This window comes from Protopterus annectens, chromosome 16.part0 (genome assembly GCF_019279795.1).
Source record: "Protopterus annectens isolate FY-2018-M chromosome 16.part0, PAN1.0, whole genome shotgun sequence".
NCBI classification, from domain to species: Eukaryota; Metazoa; Chordata; order Ceratodontiformes; family Protopteridae; genus Protopterus; species Protopterus annectens.
The window spans coordinates 797564735-797585109 of NC_056750.1; the positions used below are offsets into that span (position 1 = coordinate 797564735).

The window sequence follows — 20375 nt, forward strand, 5'->3', positions numbered from 1 at the left end:
GCAGAAAAGCATAAGACAAACTGGTGAAGAAGATTTGGGGCACACAGTAAGAAGGCAAGAGGAAACAAAGAGGTGGATGGATTGTGTGAAAGAAGATCTGCGACAGTCAAGCATGAATGTCGAAGACGGCAGGAGTGTGGCATTGAATCAAGAGAGATGGTGACAGTTAATACAATTCCCCTACCCCACTTAGAAAATGGGAAAAGGGGGCTGATGATGATGATTTCCCTGAAAAGAACCCTTGAGAATCTTACTTTGATTTTGTTTTATACAGCCCACTAGCTTTTATGAAAAGTAGTAAACAGAATCTCAAATAATGGGTATGCCTCTCTGAGCACGTAAAAGTTGTATTTTGATAATGTATGCAAAATATTGCTTTTGCCTACAAAGAGTATTATTGTCAGTTTCCATTTGCTATGAAGACATCATTAATTTGATTTCTGTACGTACTCCTTGGGATTCGTTAATGCCTACACTAAGTGTATACTGTTCTGAGTGAACAGAAAACACTAGCATAACTCACACCTTCTTCTTCCTAATTTTAGTTTTCCAACTGATTTTCTTACAGGCTGAAATGTCAAGGGATTCATAAAGGTTACCACAAAGAGTAAGAGTACACTTAGTGTGTAATCTTTCTGAGTGATTAGAAAGCACAAAAAAATGTGACAGGGATGTTCTTCAATACAGACCTTGTACACTTGGTGTAGGTGTTAATGAATCTGGCCCACTGTATTTATCAGCTTGAAAAAATGCAAAATATATATTTTTTTAAACAAAGGCAAATTTAGGTCATCCAAATGGCTATGTAAGACTACTGTTTGTACCTGGCAATAAAAAAATCATTCTCTGTAACCGTGGAAAGTACTATATTAAACTTCTCAGATTAGCTTATCATGACCATTATATACATTATGCACTTTAGCTGGTCATTCCTGCCCTAAAGATACATGTCTACTGCACAAAAGTCTAACAGTCACTGAAATAGCAGAAGTGAGATGGATCATCAAACTACAAACTGATAGAAATTCTGGTTTGAATGAAATGGTCCCTTTAAAACCTGTACTTAAATCACATGACTTATTTTATTAGATAATTTAAATTAATTTGTTAATTGTTTTGACTGCATATAAATTTTACTTCAGTATGTGTGTTTTATGTGTTTTGGTCTGATGAAGTACCTTTTGTTGGGTGTGAAAACACTTACCATATATTACATTTTTGATTTTACTACTTCAAACTGTGCTGGTTGATCTTATTCATCTTCTTGTGGCAAGACTCTAGAAGAGGCCAGAAGTCCAGTGATGAAAAAGTTCTGTATTGAGAAAAAATAAATAAGAGTTATACTTGTCATTTAATGACACCTCAGTAAAGAAGTGCCTCACGACTGATTGCATGCTTAGTATGTTGTAGGCCATAGTTGTACTCAGCATACTGAGCAAATCTTAACCTCAGAACGCATAGTAGAAAATGAGTATATTTCAAAATGTCAGACTTGCAGAATAAGGAGCAATAATTAAACTCACTGGGTCCTCTCTTTCAGAGTCATTGTCTTTGTCACACTTTGAGAAATCCTTACAAAACTTTCAGCTGATAACACACTTAAGACTGCAGTTCATACTTTACAGCTTCTAGTACAGGACATCTCTGAATTTGACAGCACAGCTTTATCCACATGAAAGCATAACACTGAACCCATGGTATCTGTTAAAACTAGCCTTTCCTTTATGTGTGTGTGTGTGTGTGTGTGTGTGTGTGTGTGTGTGTGTATATATATATATATATATATATATATATATATATATATATATATATATATATATATATATATACATATACATATATATTTATATGGTTCCCATTCAGAAGGTCAAACGGCTGAAATCTCGAAATGCATATGGCCGAAACTATATGCTCGAACTTCAGAAGCTCGACCTTTTGAAAGGGAAAGAAAACAACAGCAAGAAAGCACAAAACAGTGTTTCTGCAGGGAGGCCACCTGCACCCCCCACACCCTCGCTACTTATTTATTCTAACTCCAAGATCGCATTACAGCGCAGAATGGGAAATCGTATGCCGATCCTCATTCAGAAGGTCAAGCTTCTGAAATTTCGAGCATATGGTCTTGATCATATGCATTTCGAGATTTCAGCCATTCAGCTTTCTGAAGGGGAACCATATATATATATATATATATATATATATATATATATATATATATATATATATATATATATATATATATATTTCTCAGCGGGCCTCTTTGTGGCAGCAGCCCCCAGCTGTATATGTTAATATATCTGTCCTTATCAATGGTCTTGGGTATCAGAGAAGTAATCTTCTGTCCACTGTGCATGTAGGACATCTACAGTGTTTCTAGCTCCTCTTTATCTCTATCATAGCCATAGTATGTTGTCAATGATTTTGTTTTTCTGGTGAAGTACATAGGATTTTTACTCCTAACATAATGATGGCCTAGGACAAATGTATTCTGAGATAATTTTTACCTGACCTTTTGTGAAGAGATCAGATAACCTCCAAGCTGAAACCAAGCATAGTGCTTCACTGTAACAAAAGCCCTCTGAAAATTTAGGTTCACTAGCTTTAAGCACTGCTAGGCATAAGAAAAGTGTGGCTAGGCTTAAAAATGCCCCTTGGGTTGGTATCCTAGTATTCTATTAGGATGCTATGATACTATCATATAAAAGAGGCTATATGTCCAAAACACATAAATAGTGACCCACATACCTCTTAACCTCTTAGAGTAAAAAATCTGGACAAAGCCATAAATAATGGGGGTAACAAAGGGCCAAAATTAGGGACATCTTTTAAATATTGCTCTTACAAACTTAGAAAGTTGATAGAACAACAGGTTTTACATTAGCATGAATCTTCTGAAGAGTATAAAGTCTGATACTCAAATGGCTGTCTTTATTTACTGACTTCAACCCTCAATGATTTGGCAGTAAACCACAATTTTATAAGGTTCATAGGATGATACTAGGCTATTAGTCCGGAAGCCGTTATAAGCCTAGCCAAGAATTTCACCCATGGTCCCTCAAAGTCAGCACCTGGTTCCCGTGTCCAGCAGGGACACAGGTGGGATCCCATGGGTATATTTTCTGTTTCCCATCCAGTCATCCAGGTTCCTCTTAAGGAGGGCTAGAAAGGTGCTCTGCTTGACATGGAGAGGGAGTCTGTTCCACAGATGGGGGAGTCTTTGGGACACAAATCTATCCCCCCAACAAGTTCTGTTTATGTCACAGACCAGGTTAAAGCCTTGTGTGTGTGTGGGTTTCGCGAGTGGAGTTTGGCTTACGGATATGCAGCAACTCCATCACAGCTGGGTCTGAAATGGCCTTGTATGCCAGACACAGGTCACCTCTGAGCAGTCTGTATGAGACTGAGTAGAGGGATAGGGCTTTTAGCCTATCTGTATAGGATAGGTGTTTGAGACCCTGGATTTTCCTGGTCAGGTACCTCTGTGGTCTCTCCAGCTGCTGCATGTGCTTGGCAAGGTACATGTCAAAGGGGGCATTTTACTCGATAATGGGTCTGATAAGGGAGGAGTACAGGGATGCTATGACCTCCTTTTTCCTGGATGAAATACCCTTACTTATGAGGTGTGCCATGTAGAAAGCCTTCTGTACAATGGAGGCAATGTGGTGGTCAAAAGTCAGGTTGCTATCAACCTGGGTGACCAAGTCCCTCTCGACTGATTGCATGCTTAGTACATTGTTATTAATATGATAATTAGTGCGGATGACATTTTCCCCAAAGGGGATAATGATGCATTTCATGGCATTCAGTTTGAGGCCATGCTTCTGACACCAGTCATTAGTTTGGGTAAGACCCTCTTGGAGGATATTCACATCACTAGGGAAATTTAAGACAGTGCCCAGCTTGCAGTCATCTGCAAACTTGGTCAGGCACAGAACACTGGGTTTGGCTTCCACCTCAGAAAAGTATATCCCAAACAGTAGAGGCCCCAAGACCGATCCTTGGGGTACACTGCTCGTTACGGGTCTAGTACTAGGGGTGGCTTCCCCTGCTTTCACTGAATGGGTTCTATCAGTGAACAGTTAGCTACCCATCTGGTAACATACGGGTTGATGCCTAGCTGGGAGAGTTTATCTATTATGCTCGAGTGGGGAATAGTATCAAAGGCATTGGCTAGGTCAAGGTAGGCATTGTGCACCATTTTCCCCTCGTCCATGGCTTTGGTGACTGTTTCAAAGAAGTCGTTTAAAAGTTATCCATTTATGATTTTTTAACTATAGTTCATTGGGTGTCATTTTTTAATGTTTGAAAATACATATTTTTTAATGTTTGGAAGTATGTTTTCCAGTAGATCTTTCTTACTTAAAAGTAGCGTAGAGGAAGGTGGCAATAACTTGTTAATAAATTTTAAAAAATGTCGTCACTTCCTACAATCAGAGTGTATCCTTGTTAAAAGGCTTGCTTTCCTATTATACCAATTGTTTGTATTCACCTCTGATGAAGCTACGGGCCAGTAGCGAAAACGTCTTTTGTTTTTAAAAAGAATAAATTGCGTTAAGGATTTTTGCTTTGCTAGTGTCGGTGTTGTCGGAAGTCCTTTGCTTTGTGTTTCAACAGTTTGTTTTCGTTATTTTTGTTGGATATTTGGTTTCAAAGAAGTCCACCAAGTTTAACAGGCATGATCGCCATTTGACAAAACCAAACTGTGTGGGTATCAAGCATTTGTAGGTCACTAGTGTCCTTGTTTATAAGGTCTATGATAATGCATTCCATGGCCTTGCAGATCAGGCTAGTTAGGCTGATGGACCTATAATTGCCTGGGTAAGTGGATGCTCCACCTTTGTGTAGAGGGATGACAGTGGCTGTCCTCCATTCAGCTGGGATGAAGCCGGTGCTCAGGCTTTGGTTGAATAGGGTGTCTAATGGAGCATAGAGCTCATACCTGAGTTCATGTAGGATACAGCCAGGGATGTTATCTGGTCACATAGAGACTGTATTTTTTGCCTTTGAGAGGGCATTAAGGACCTGCTCCCTGGTGATGAGGGGAGGGGGGCAGGTGCTGGGGAAGTCCTGGTTTACTGATGGAAGGACAGGGGGGTGAAGTTTTCACTGAACTTGCCTTTCAGTAGGTTGGCTATATCTATGGCGTTTGTGTATGTGGTGTTATTTTCCACCAGTTCAGAGCAGATTTGGGTGTTACCTTTGAGATTGTGGACATATATGAAGAAGGCCTTGTGATTGTCCATGGTGGATGTGGCCAATTTGGATTCGAAATTAGCCTTAGAGGATTTCACCAGTGACCTTATTTGCTTGTTCAGACAAAGGAAAGATTGCTTGCAACTTGGCACCTGTTCCTTCTTGGCCCTAAACAGCAACTTTTTCCTTCTATTATAGAGTTTTTTTATTGCTGTTGTCCGCCAGACAAGTTTACTCTTCCTTGAGAAAGTATCGCTGAATCCATACAGCTATATAGGTGCTCATATAGTTTTTTTGGTGTAGGCTTGGAAATTAGTGCTAGTTCCAACTGAAGGGATGGTGGCTGTGAAGCTGCTTATACCTGCCCTGAGGAGTCAGCTTTGGAAAAGGTTTTTCGTTTGACCTTGACAGGGGGGGGGGGGGTCGGGGGATGGCAGAGGAGTTTGTGACTTCAATAGTGAACACTTTATGGTCGGATTTTACCAAGGAGGATGACACTGTAGGAGTGCTACAGTGGCTACTCATGTTTGTTAGGACCAGGTCCAGGATATTTTCACCTCTTGTAAGGGTGTCTACCCGCTGATCCAATGCATTGGCATTGACTAATCTCTAGGCATTCATGTTTGGGCTAGAATAGGTCTTTCACTCTATGGCTGGTTAGTTAAATTCGGGTCTGTATTATATCATCAAATGCTTAAAAAAGTGAACAATAAATAATCGACCCCATGTAAGCGAAAGCTTACAATCTCGAAAGCTCAGAACAGCGATTTTTTTCCAAGGGAAACAAATCTCTGTTCCAAAAAAAAAAAAAAAAATTGAAAGAATACAGAAAGTGGGGGGCTTTGCCCCCCACCCCCCTACTTAAATATACCAACTCCGAGATCACAAAATGAAATCGAAAACGGCAAAGTAACAAAAGCAGCCAAGCAAATTCTTTCCCTGGGAAAGAATTTGCTTAAAAGCCGCTTCGCTATTTTGCCTTTTCATTGTTTTAAGTTCAACCAAGACGCATTCGATAGAATGCGTCTTCGGTCATCTAATAGGAACTCGTTAAAGTCACCCAGGATCAGGGTAGAGTGTTGAATCTTGATGGATTCAAGTAAATCCAGATAGGTGGAATGGGTTTCCTGAGTCATGGTTGGGGGCCTGTAGCTATCTATGATTTGAATAGGTATTTTGTCAACAGTTAACTGCACTTGGAGTGTCTCCTGTGTGTCATACCTTTTGACCAGACTGGATGTGTTTATGTCTTTCATAAATATTGAAACTCCACCTCCTTTGGCTTTGTAGCCCGCTGTTTGGTGTCTGAAATTATGGTAGGATGAGTAACTTGATAAGGTTGGGGTGTTCGCCACAGGTTTGAACCAGGTTTCAGTGACTGTACAAATGTCAGCATCCTCCAGCACAAGGAATGCTTGCAATGAATGCAGTTTCATGTTAAGACTCCTAGCACTTAGCAGCATGACCTTTACATTTTGTTTAGAAGGATTTTTCATGTTTGTAATTTTGTGCTCATGACTTTGCCCAAAAAAGGCACTATGGGGGAGGCAAGAGCCTTTGTCATAAGCCTAAAGCCCACGGGAGACTGATGAAGGCCATCTCTGGCAAAGCATTGTGGTCTGTCAGTCATGTCCTCCCAGGCTGTCAGGTACTGGGTTATGAGAAACAGGCCAAAAATATGAGGTAAAAATCTGGGCATTCTGCAAAAATTTGTACAGTTGAGAGGTATGGTCAGTGGAATGCACTCCTTCTGTGATGATCCTTTATCTTTGTCTGTGGTGGAATCATATCAATATCATTGCCATCAGGTACTTTTCTCACAAGTGATCTTGTAACTACCATTTGCTTTCATATATCACCTGCCTCAAAAAATGATACTAGCATTCTCTCTGCATCTGATGCCTCATTGAGATGAAAATGAAAAACATAACGTCCACAGAAAAGTGTTTTCATTTGTTGCTCAACTGCCATAAAAAGTAAATAAAAAAATAAAGTAAATAAATAAATACAAGTGTTTTGTGCTGTAGGTAGTGCGGATAGTTCTGTCTGTCAACTGACCTATCTGGTTTTCTGAAAGAAAAAGTGAAAGATCACCAAATCACTGTAATATTTTCAAATTGGAACTTTCAGACTCTAATATCGGCCCTAACCTCTCACCAAACCACAAGATCGATCACTTTAATGTAATCAGATTCAACTTTCTATTCACTTTCTCCCACCGATTGCCTCTCAAAACAGTCAGATTTCTGTCTCTGAAATGTGGAACGGTACCTCTCATACAATGTGGACTAAATGGCCAGTGTGGACCACATTGGAGTGTTCCACAGCGTGGTTAATATTTATTCATACTTATTGAAAAAGCTGTAAAAAAAGCACAAAAATATGTGACATACCTCTGTGTGGAATATAGAATTTTAAATATTCAAATTGAGGAATGTTCCTCGTAATGAGGTATAGTTGACAGCTATGCATCATCTTCATCCCAAACAGGCAACTGCTTCTGGTGATAAGTTCTGATCTCCAAAAGTGGTAAAAATATAACCACAGACATGTACACTGCTGTAGGTGTTACTTCAGCGAACCATATCTCCCAAATGCCCCTGATTTTATAGAAAATCTCTGATTTTGTCTCCAACTCTGCCATTCTTTTTTGTATGTATATATTTTTGCCTTTTTTTCCTGATTTTCTGGTACATCACTAAGGAATACAGTCAATAATGCCAGACAGAGTTCAATATTTCTTATTGTTCAGAAAATGCATGATTATGCAAAATGTGTTCTATTAAGTTTTAAAATGAATTGCAGTAATATTTTAAAAAAGTGTCTCTGATTTGGCATTTTTGTCATCGCCTAATTGTTTTTGGCTATGTCCGGAATTAATGAGCAAAGAAGTTGAGAGGTATGCAGGGAACAATTCTTCTTAACTGCCCCTGATTTTGCAGAATATCTCTAATTCTGCATTCTGTTTCTTTCTTGAATTGTCACAAAGTTTTCTAATAAGATGCTAAGGATCATAGCTAAGTCAGTGGTACCAGACATTAGACTTTTATACTTCTTATTGTTCAGAACATGAATGTTGATGCAAAAACTGTTGTATTAACTTTTAAATGATTAAACTTTTAAAAAAATATAACTAATGTTGGGTCTGTGTCCCCACACATTTTGTGCTATGTCTGGAATTATTAAATTATCAAACAAAGAAGCTTAGAGAAATGCAGGGGATCGTTCCCCTCAGTTGTCCCTGATTTTGCAAAAACATCCCTGATTTGAACTGATATTTTACCCTAACCCTGATTTTCTGGTAAGTTATTGAGGATTATGGACCAGTAAGTAAAACCAGAAATTTGAGTTTCATACTCGTTATTGTTCAGAAAATACAAGCTGAAGCAAAACCTGATGCTGCATGTTCAAATTTGTATTATAATAATACCTCACAGGAGGTTAATAAGGAAGAATTACTGCAATGCTCACAGCTTTAGCAGAGTAGCAGGAGAGAAGGAGAGGGGGGGTGGAGAGAGAGAGAGAGAGAGAGAGAGAGATAGATGTAGTGAGACCATTTAGTGTTCAGGAAATGGAAGAGACACTGGTAAGCACAAAGTCAGGTAAGGCTGCAGCTTCTGATGTTTTCCCATTGGAAATATTCCAAATACTAGGTAAAATATTTCTCAAAAGATTTTGTGACAATAGCTAATGATGCTCTTCGTCAAAGAAATATCTCCTTTAGTTGGAAACTCGCATACATATCTTTTATCCATAAGCCAAGTAAGGACTCAGAGCAGCCCTCATCTTATCATCTAGTCTCAGTATTGAATTCAGACTATAATCTATTTAGGTTTGCCTTGGTTCATAGAATTTCTAAAAGGCTTACTTCACTTATACTGTTTGATCAAACTGGTTTCATTTAGGGCAGATAAACATTTGACGATATTAATAAAACTTTGGTATTGTTAGATGATGCTAACCAAACTAGTATACCCATCATCGTAACTAGTTTTGATGCCAAAAATGCTTGGGTTAATTGGACATATTTGTTTGCAGCTCTCCAGAGATTTGGCTTCTCAGATCTCTTTATTGCTGTGCTTCAGTCTATGACAAGTAAAAATTTAGGGTCAAAGTAGAGTTATCTATCTTTTTTTCTGGTTTTGCCAGGGCCAAATGTGGCTCCTAAGGAGCCTGGCTGATCTGTGTTTCCATTGGGGAGTTGCTTATGTCCTACCCACTCCCTTTCCTGGCTTCCCAGACTCACTGATTATATCTAAGAGCAATTTCCCTCTTTGGACCTCTCTGGACCATGGCTGTCCTTAGGGAGTATCAGTGAGAGCCATCCCACCTAGGATGGGCACTCCCATCCCTCCCTTCCTTTCTGCTTTGATAGTCATCTGAGCTGCTAACAGAAAATGAGTCAGCTGGGCAGTAGTCAGGGCTTTATTTCACAATGCCACAGTGGCAATATGTATCCAAACCATTTGAGATTACCCAGTGAACTAGACAGGGCTGTCATTTGTCCTCCTTAGTATTTGCTTTATACCCTGAACCACTTGTAGTAAAATTACAATCAGAGTGGAGGGATGAGGGTTATAAGTAGAGCAGGGATCATTTGTTTGTCCACCTAGCCAACCCTAGCTAATAAATTCAGCCCCTTTGGAAACAAACTGAGGCCTTTGGAGTCCAGGTATAAACTAAATTCCGATAAAATAAAACCCATTCCATTTAATTTTATCACATCACTGGGCCTTCAGGAACAGTTCCCTTATTTATGAAGAAATCAGTAGATGGAATTGTAACACCAAGGAAATACTGCCAGTCCAGCTATCTGGAATTTTGTAAATAATCATATGTCATTTGTGAATAGTAATATGTTTCATATACTTGTCTTACAAATGTAAGAGAACTATATGTTACGTGTTTATTAAACTACTGGTGCAGAAGTGTGTGTTGAACTGTATGTTATGTACTGAGCTTCAAGAATGTAACCACAGTGTACCTTACTGGAAAAGAACAGAAATTTATATAAACTATAACCTGTTCAAGTGTATGTTTTAATAGTAGAAGCTTGAACCTACAGAGTTAACTTGAAAACTCTCAAGAAAATAAGTTGACATTAAAAGTGCTTTATGATGTGCTATAAAAAGTAGTTTCAGTGCAGTAAGCGGACACATTGTCTAGAGCTAGAGGTTTTCCTATTGTCTGGAAACAGAAACAATTACTAGGTTTCATATGTAAAAGTATTTAATTGTTTTATGACTTCCACTTCTAGGCAAACATCTGAAAGATATGCATTTTTCACAGAGAAATGTTAAATTTTGTTAAATTTCTGTTAGTCTGGGAAGTGAAGGCAGGTGACAAAGAGTGATGTCATCCAAGCTAACCCAGCAGTAAATATGATTATTAATTTAAGAACTCTCTCAGAGAAAGTCTGTGCATTTTGTATTTGTCTTTGGATCTGACAACATCCATTCTTCAACACTACATTTGCCTTGCTGTGTAAGTCATTTAGGGAATAGTATCTTTTGGATATAGATAGGAATATAGTAAAGATTAGTTTAGATGTTTTCTGTATTTATTTGAGACTGTCCTGCAATGCTGTTTTAAAATATTTCCAGTGATTCTGAATTCTGTAGTTACTGTGTTGTTTGAGTATTGTCTTGTTCTTTTTTTATTTATTATTAAAAATATTTAAATCTTTAAATTGTGGCTGGTTTGTTTAGAGATATTTAAGCTCTTAGAGTACTTGCATATGTATTTGGTGACACTGCACAGGCCACTCCAAAAGCCTTAGTCTTGGTCACACTTATCATTTGGATAATAGTAACATTACACAGTAGGATTGGTCACCCTTTGTAAGGTCCTTTAAGTAGCTGATACGTCGGGGTTGGTAGCAGTGATAACTACTTTATAGTCTGGGCAGAAGGAGGCATAGCTAGTTTAGTAAACCTGTGCCAGCTTTTCCCAGGTGTGTGTGTGTGTGTGTGTATATAAATCAAATCTCAAAGTGTGTGTGTCTGTGTGTGTGTGTGTGTGTGTGTGTGTGTGTGTGTGTGTGTGTGTGTGTGTGTGTGTGTCAGCTACTTGGGCAGGGACACTAAGCACTGGTTGGACAGAGAGGATGCAAGACATCTTGGCTTGACCCCTCAGCTGAGATCTTAACCCTATAGCTGTGCTAGTTGGGAGTCTTATTGGAGATCTGGAGAAAGAGGGAGAAACCAGGCCTAGACTGACTGTGATCTCTGTGTGCTGTTAAGGGAAATTGTATTTTACTGTGTGTACTTGTCATCCTCCCATTGTGTATGTCCCTCTCTGTTGCCAGTGGTTAGGATTGAATCTCCTTGATTACTTGGCCAGTGCAGGGGTGTTGCAGGAATATTTAAGGATAACAATATTAGGAGACACATGGGCTTAGACTCAGATGACCTTTGCTACATTAACACTAGTTTACATTAATTATTTTAAACTGTAACCAAATTGTTTATTATATATTCAGCAACAGATTATTGAAGTTTAAATGTTTATTCTATTCCATATTCCATATGCTGTGCAAGAGCTGTGGCTCTCCTTGGCTTATAGTTACTTTGAAAAGCAAATTAAGCAGATAAACAATGTCCTGTGGGTGCAGAAAAAATACAGAATTGCTTGATAGCACCAAAGGTGATGATGGGACTTGGGTTGCTAGACTCTGAAACATACCATAAGGATAGACTTTGGAAGGTCTTGTATAATTTACTCAGGACTGACCATCAGGTGGGTTGGAAGAACATTATATTATAGATGGTTGGGGGAGAGCAAGCTTATCCTTATTACCTGTGGCAGAAAGAGTTACCTAATCAGTGTATTTCTTCCCTATTATTAAAGTAATTCTGTCCTGTGATTAATCACTTTTCATGCAGTTTAACCTAAGAAAGTGGAGAGCAGACTTTTTCCCCATAGTGAGGGTTTCTTTTGGAATAATAATAGTATGGAACATCAGTTATGCTCCTTGGCTGCTGCTAACATTCTCTTACAATGGGAGTGACTGATTTCAGGAGACAGATTTTAAATTGGTGAGACCTGAGAGAGAAATGTAATATGGGGTACAGTATGAAGAAGTCTTTAAGTGCTTGGTAAAGCAGGGTGATGGTTAAAAGCCCTAACTTTGGGAAGGGCAGAACAACCCCGTTTAGCCAATTTATTCGTGGAAGCCAGGTGCTATAATCTCATCGGAAGACCTATAACTAGTAAATGCTAAAAGCTTTTAATAAAAGAAATGAGTGGTAACATGAATTCCTGAAAGAAAGTGTGTAGAAAGATCTATGATAACCCATTTCACAAGTTATATGGAATAGGATCCTCTTCTGTTGTAGGTATGCTACAATATGTAGAATGTACAGCATTTTGGATGGCAGTATCTACACAAATATTTTTATACCACAGTTAAAATAAAAAATATGTTCCTTCCATCTGGACTAGTGTAGTGGAGGTGCCCAGAGGAAGGTTTCGGGGACTGGAAACCTATTTTAAGCACATGCCCAAGATGTCAAACTTTCTTAAGGGATGAGCAATGGCTTTTAGTTGAACTATGTCCAAGTAAACTAAAGCGAGACCCTTTCTGTTAATCTCCTTTTGAAATTATATTATTGGTCTAGGGCAGAGACAGCACTGATTGAAACCTTCTTGATTCTGGTGAAAAAGTGTGTCACCCGACAGTAGAAGATTGAATAACATCCTTCTGTTCTGTAATTCATTGCTCTAATGAATGATCTTTGTGGCATGGAGATGAATCAGGGCAATATAAAGATAAGGGAAAGGATGATAGTCTCATGGAAGCCTTTGACTGGCTTACTTGACTTGACTCTTTAACAGAAAAGATTAGACCTATAGCAGGATAATAATTCCATTTTGCAGGCTAATCCACTCAATACGAAACATGTTTAATTTCATAAACCCAACCTGCCTTTGACATTCTTGTGAGATGTTTCTGTAAGCTACTATTAAGAGGAAACTGGGGTGTTGTAGGCCTTTAGTGCACTGCAGCTAACAAAATGGGAATGTGAAATATTTCAAAATCTGAACACAGTATTTCAACTATATTAATAAATTAAAATATAAAAATATATGTATTTATGTGCTTGGAAAGTAAAATAAAAATTTCAGTAACTAATGTCATAAAAAATTATAATTTGGATGATCTTAAGAATAAAATACTTATAACTGTGCTGAGAGAAGGTTAACATGGCTGCTGTCACCATGGCTGTAATTCCTGCTGCTGCTGTACTTCCCGTTGGTGTTGCTGTTGGCGGCCTCTTGAGTTATACACTTGTTTAATAGGAGTCTTTCGGATTGATGGAAGAGTGGTTCATCTAAAAGAAGTTTCTATATGTTAACCTAGGTTCCGTTGTTCACTTGTGTTTCCTCACTTGTTTCCAGGAGCGTAGAGTTAAATTGCTTATCTGTGTAATTATTATTATCGGGTAACTTAGGATAAACCTTCGTCTCTGCACAATCAGTCTTGTATGCCAATATTTTTTTTATTTTCTCTCCCTTGTTTCAGCTACCAGTTTCTACCTTGTCAAAAATGGTAGTATATATGGTTTTATAATTGTGAAACAACGGATCACCTGTAATAGCTGTACTGGGTTCCTTATTATCTTTTTGTAAATTGTGCATCAATTTATTATTAACTCTGATAAAGAGAAATTTAAAAGCAGACAGTATACACATATGAAAAAAATATGGTGCATGTTGGTGGTGTTCCTGTATTAATGATAGACCTGTTGGTGTTGCTGTTGGCGGCAGGGTTGGGAGAGTTGCTTAATGGTTAAGGTGTTTGCCTTACAAACACAAGGTGCAGGGTTTGAGCCTCACAAGGGATAATTGGCTAGGCTTAAAATGGCTCGCAAGGGCAGTTAGCTTAGTACTAAACTATGAAACTATGAAAACCCTATGTGGAGGTCAGTGGTTATAATAAAACTATTCTGTTTGGGGGAGATGTGATTGTAGTGTGCTTGTTCTGTGATGGTTTTTATGTTGGGAAAAAAAAACAAAGGTTAAGTAACAGAATATAAGAACATCTGTATGATATCAGAAAGGACTACTGACTCTATGATGTGCCAGAATTTAAAAAAATATTTATTTTTTGTTCTTGAATAAATCCCAAAGGATAAGGGGGGGGGGGCATGAGGATGTATTATTGAAGAAAGATAAATGATGAGGCAACATTGTTTTAGTGCTATTACACTGTCGCCTCATAGTAAGATGCTGTCCGGTTCGATTCTCAGCTAGAGCGTCTTCTGCGTGGAGACATGCGTGAATGGGGGTACCTTCATTGAAGATTGTGTGTCAGGGCTGTAACTTGGCACGTAAAAATCAACTACCAATCATTAGCGGACCGGAGTTCTGCTGTGGCGACCCCTAACCGGGAAAAGCCGAAAGACACAACAACAACACTCAAGGGCCTAAATGATTGCACATCACTTGACAATATTTTATTCTTAATATTTTTCAGATTATAATTTTTTTTATGAAATTAGTGACAGGAATTTTTATTCTACATTCCAAGCACATGACTACATTTATTTTTATATTATGATCTGTTAATACATTTGACATATTTAATCATTTGTTTTATTAATGCATAGTTAAAAGATTATTTAAAAATTATTTAAAAGTTTTTATAGTAATTGTCTTTTTAAAGATATTTTGAATTGTTTGTATTTATTTATTTAAAGCAATATTGGACGTGTCACTTTAAGGGAAGCAGGAATAGTCAGTTGGTATGTTTTGGGACATGTGAGTAAATTATAAATTTTAAGGACGAAAGTCCTAAAAATGTTAAAAATGTTTGCTTTGCTGTTGTACATTGAAGCAATTATTTGCCATTAGTAACTCCAGAGTTTTCCCTCTTCACATGCGTCTGGTTGTTTAGTATTGTTTTATTGGTGACACTGAAGATTTATTGTGAACATGATATGTATTTCATTAATAGATTGTTGTTATTTTGCATGTTTATGTTAAAACAAGATTGTTTAGGGACAGGCATACCTAATGATTTGAGATACTTTACCACACCAACGAAATATATATGTAGATGGGTCTACTGCTTTTGGTCGAATTACATTTGGTCGAAAATTATTTCAGGCAGCCCACTTCACTAAAGCTCATTTGATTGAAAGCTCATTAGGTCGAATTCCATTTGGTCGAAAATGGAATATAGCCCCTGCCCCACTGCAGTGCGACCCTGGAGTGAGAATATAAAGTTAGGGGGGTGTGGGGGACACAGCCCCCCACATTGGGGGGTGTTGGGGGTGTAGTTCCCCACATTTTGCAACTAGTTTTTACTGACGTTATACATTTCAATTTATTTTTAATGGATGCACATGTATGTAATAGTGCATACACTGCAATTATCTGTGTGTCCCCTTACTTTATATTCTCACTCCGGGGTCGCACTGCAGTGGTGCAGGAGCTATATTCCATTTTTGACCAAATGGAATTTGACCAAATGGGTTTTCAGTGAAATGCATTTTCGGTGAAGTGGGCTGCCTGAAATCATTTTCGACCAAATGTAATTCGACCAAAAGCAGTAGACATGTAGACATACGCATATTACCATTGATGTATAAATGGAGGTACATGTTGCAGGTAACCTCACTATGATTCTGTAACTTTACCCTTCCTTCGATTTCAGCTTTGTGGCATAGAAAGATGGAACCCTGACTATGATGTCCATGAAAGATAACAGTGAAAGAACCACTTGAGCAACTCAAAAATAAAAAAAACAACTTTTAATAACTTCACAAAGCTTTTTTTTTTATTTGCTAAACAATGAGGAAGGACATAGTCTGAAAGCTGTTTGTTTTTGTATTTTTGACTGTCTGCATAGGGCATCTATTTGAGGCCGGTAATCCTCTTTGTGAGGCATTTCTGCGGCCTTTCCAGTTGTTGTAGATGTCTTGTGAGGTACATACCATAAGGGGCGTTGTACTCTATAATGGGTCTAATGAGTGATGAGTAGAGGGGAACAATGACCTCTTTTTTTCTGGATGCGAAACCTTTTGTGATGTGGTGTGCCACATAGAAGGGTTTCCTGACTACTGTAGTGATGAAATTATGAAAGGAGAGACTACTGTCCACCTATGTCACAAGGTCTCTTATCACACTTTCAGTGTTAAGTATACTACCACCTATGTTGTAGTTCATGGGTACAGAGTTTTTACCAAAGGGGATGACAGTGCACTTTTTGGCATTGAGCTTGAGGCCATAGCTTTGACACCAGGCATCTGTCTCAGTGAGGCCCTTTTGTAGGATGTCCACATTGTTAGGAGTTTCGATTATGGCTCCTAGTTTGCAGTCATCTGTGAACTTTGTTAGCCAAAGACCTTCTGTGTTAGCCTGTACTTCAGGGAAGTAGATACTAGACAGGAGAGGACCCAGGACTGCATCCTGTGGTACTCCACTTGTCACTGGTCTGAAGTCGGATTTGGAGTCTGCTACTTTCACTGTGTGGGTTCTTTCAGTGAGCCAGTTGGCAACCCATATTGTGACATAGGGATTTATACCTAGTTTAGTGAGTTTATCTATAATTCCAAAGTGGGGGATGGTGTTGAAAGCCTTGGCAAGATCTAGATAGGCTGTGTGAACCACCTTACCCTTGTCTACGGCTTTGGTGTCTGCTTCAAAGAAGTCTATCAGGTTTAGGAGACATGATCTGCCTTTTACAAACCCGAACTGGGTGGGGTCCAGAGTTTGGAGATTACCAATGTCTTTGTTTATAAGTTCCATTATGATACATTCCATGGCCTTGCAGACCAGACTCGTCAGGCTAATGGGGCGGTAGTTCCCGGGGTCCATGGTGGCTCCCCCCTTGTGGAGTGGGATAACCATTGCTGTGCGCCATTCAGCAGGCAGAGTTGGTCTCTGTTTCCTTTTGTTGTGCCTAGCCCTGACTATGACCCAGACCACCAGGGTTCAAGTAGTGACTCCAGCACTAGAAGAGCTGGATGGGGATGGGGAGGAGTGAAGGTGTGGAGCCTGTTCATCTTCCTCAAGGTGCAGGGATGAGGGCGTGTGCCTGGGCGCATTATTAGCAGTAGAATCACTGATGGAGACCACTGCTCCTACTGAAGTGATGTCTACCGATGGGGGTAGGGCCAACTGATTGTGTTGTGTGCTGCCCTCTTAGATGCTGCAGGCATGTGAACAAGAAATTCTGGAAGAAGCAGCTGAGTCAGTTCCGAGGGTTGGATGTGAACCAACAGTTGAGGAATGAATGAAAATGTCAGCATCAGATTAACGTTTACACTTCTGCTGCCCTGGCGTTCAGGGCATTGAATTGTCAAACCCAAAGAACAAACTATCTGTTGTCTTTCTTGGTAAAAATCTATATCTGCATACGATAGTCCCACTTTTGGTTCACCAGATTCTCACCCCATGACAGAATAAATGAAATGTAGAACTACTGAGGGGTGAACAAATGGATCATTTGGGCAGTTCCTATTCACTGTTCCAAGGCAAAGGTTTACAGGAATACCAAACTGGATGAATACACCTTGTCACAGTACTGCAGGGCACTGTGTACCTCCTCAGGGCTGTCTCCTCTTAAAAAGCTGCTTTTTTGAAGCCAGATATATATTTCTTACTGATTGGTTGCTTCCATTGCTGTTGCTTGGTGGTACATAGTTTGGCATTTTAAAAGACGTTGGAAATGGTAATTCTCCAACTACATCAGAGCTTGCATCATATGTGGGGCAGTGGTCTCAAGTTTCACAAGTATGTATGAATTACTGTATTTAATTGAAAAGCATGGTGCACTTGGGTTCTGCTGCAACTGTCTTGTTATATTCTGATCGTGGCCTCACGCAAGATATCCAGACATGTACATGCATCGTGCTTCAGAATTTTACAGTGCAGCATTTTCTGACACTCTGATACATCATATGGTGACTAAAGTGTGCTGCTGCAGTTATGCTATGGCATCTCGCAGGGTTCATAATACCAAGTGCATAACTGCTATATTACTCATCACTGTACATGTTTCTGTTCTTAACTCTGATCTGCTTGTAGCTTTTCTGCACTCTTGAGTCCCACACTGGGAAACAGCTAACTACTACAACTTGCAATGTGTCTTCTTTTAGTTATTCATACATATTTTACATTACAGTACATCTTCTCTATGCAGCACAGTCCTTTCTGCATTGAACATCTCATCTGTCTAAATCCCAGCCTTAACCATCTACAATGATGTAATGAAGTAGGTTATGACTGCAGATCTGTTGTGTTTTATTACATACAATAAAGTTCACATGTTGTACTAGTATGTAAAATAACAGCTCTAATTATATTGTGCCTCAGACACTATCACTTGTATGAGGCATTGCAACTTTAGCTGATTAGTGTAACACACGATTAGAAATTTTGCATCACTGGTATTAAGCAGATAATACAATTCTCACTGGCTTTATTTCAAAGCACACTGATTATTAAAGTAATTTTATAACAATCAGAGGTAACAAGCTCTAAATTGTGTTTTTTTTTTAGTTTGCAGTTAAGACAGAATAAATCCACGTCTTCAAACAGAAATCTGTATAGTGTTTTCATTTGTAAATGTGATTCTAGTCCTAAATTTCTTTCCTGCTTGTTGTTACATTTTAGTTGTTATCCTGACTGCGTGGCTTCTGAGGATAAACATGTATGACACGATCTTTGTTTTTTCATTTTCTTCTTCTGAAAGTATATCAGAGAAGATTGTATGTAGGTTCTTCTTCATGAAATGTATAGCATATGTCAGAAACAGCTTCAATGCAGAGATGGTAGTGTAAAAATAGCAAAATCTGTGCATGCATAAGATTAACACAAGGGGGATTAGAAATATAAAACAATAGGTATAACCAGCTGAGACTTGTATGTATTTTTAATTATTTGTTTTCATTATTTTATTCATATATGTATATATTTATTTATTATTAATTTATCTGTTTTTGAATAAAGAGAAGGATTTGGATTCCAATGATCATTTTAAAAGATAACACAAAAAGGTCTTCTACAATTCTCCCTTCACTCCAAACAATTTAGGAAATTTTAAAATTTGTATGCAGCGCATTGTTTAATTCTACCAGTGGCTACAACCCCATTGTTCATGTACATGTTCATTAAACTCAGTACTTCAGTGCTTCAGTCATGGCCTCATGCTCTGTACACCTGCATTATCTCCCACAGGCCTTGTATAACCGAGCAACAGTGCAGTGTCATCTGGGACTCTGGACAGAGGCTACTGAATCCCTTCAGGAGGCAATCAAAGTAAGGGCTGATACAAGGCCCAGATGTCTTGATGGTGTGCTTGAAAAGGTGAAGGTAAGACTGTAATTTGGAGGCTGTTGAGATCTGTGCAATGACTATAAGCTACATGAGGCAGGGCGTTTTTTTTTATAGTGATGAGAAAGATAAGAAAATGCTTGCTGTATGTATTCCACACAGGGCATGCGCCACAGAAATGGTTGCATCATAATTCATAGTGACTTACACCTTGCAGTCTAAATAAAGCTAACTCATCAGTGCCTGTAGTACTTGTGTATTTCTCTTTGTTGCTAATAGCTCCTTATGGTCTTGTGCCATTAATTAACACTGTATCCTTAATATACTGACCTACAGATTAATTCAGGCAACATATGATAGGCCAGGGTGTGTGAAACAAAATGTTAGTAAGATTGGTTGTCTAGGACACACTAGCCGAGATACTGTCAGTGACTGGCAGTTGTTATACAAAGTTTATTTATATTTGCAGAAATAAGTTACATTTTATTAAATATCACCATTTAAACTGACATAGAACAAGACAGAAAAATGCGTTTATTGCTCATAGAGAATGCATGACATTGCAGACATTGCTGCTTGTCAGTCTTTATGAGGATATGCAAAATTTCTGTATTTGCATTAGTACTGGCACAATCAAATGACTTACAAACTATTGCATGATATCTGATGAAACCTTAGATGATATTGGAAAAACTGGCAGTGATATTTGCATTATACCCTGCAGAGCATGAGAAATATTGAAAGTTGTTTATATTTTAATTATGCATATAAGGATATGTTTCATATGTCTTTGAGTATCTCAAAGAAAGCTTCTGGATAAGATTTACTTGATTTTATCATTAGCCTTACATGTGGCTATTGAGCTGTTGACACAGTGTCAGGTATTCAAAATGCATAAT

At 38.5% G+C, this 20375-nt stretch overlaps 1 protein-coding gene across 2 annotated transcripts in view; it reads left to right on the plus strand.

Annotated features, from left to right (window-relative positions):
• NOXA1 (NADPH oxidase activator 1) overlaps positions 1-20375 on the plus strand; it is a 546660-nt gene that overhangs the window by 256041 nt on the left and 270244 nt on the right. For both annotated transcript variants that reach the window (XM_044058837.1, XM_044058838.1), the window contains exon 4: positions 19381-19515. In XM_044058837.1, coding sequence (XP_043914772.1) covers positions 19381-19515 — 135 coding nt within the window. The remainder of the gene's footprint in view (positions 1-19380; positions 19516-20375) is intronic.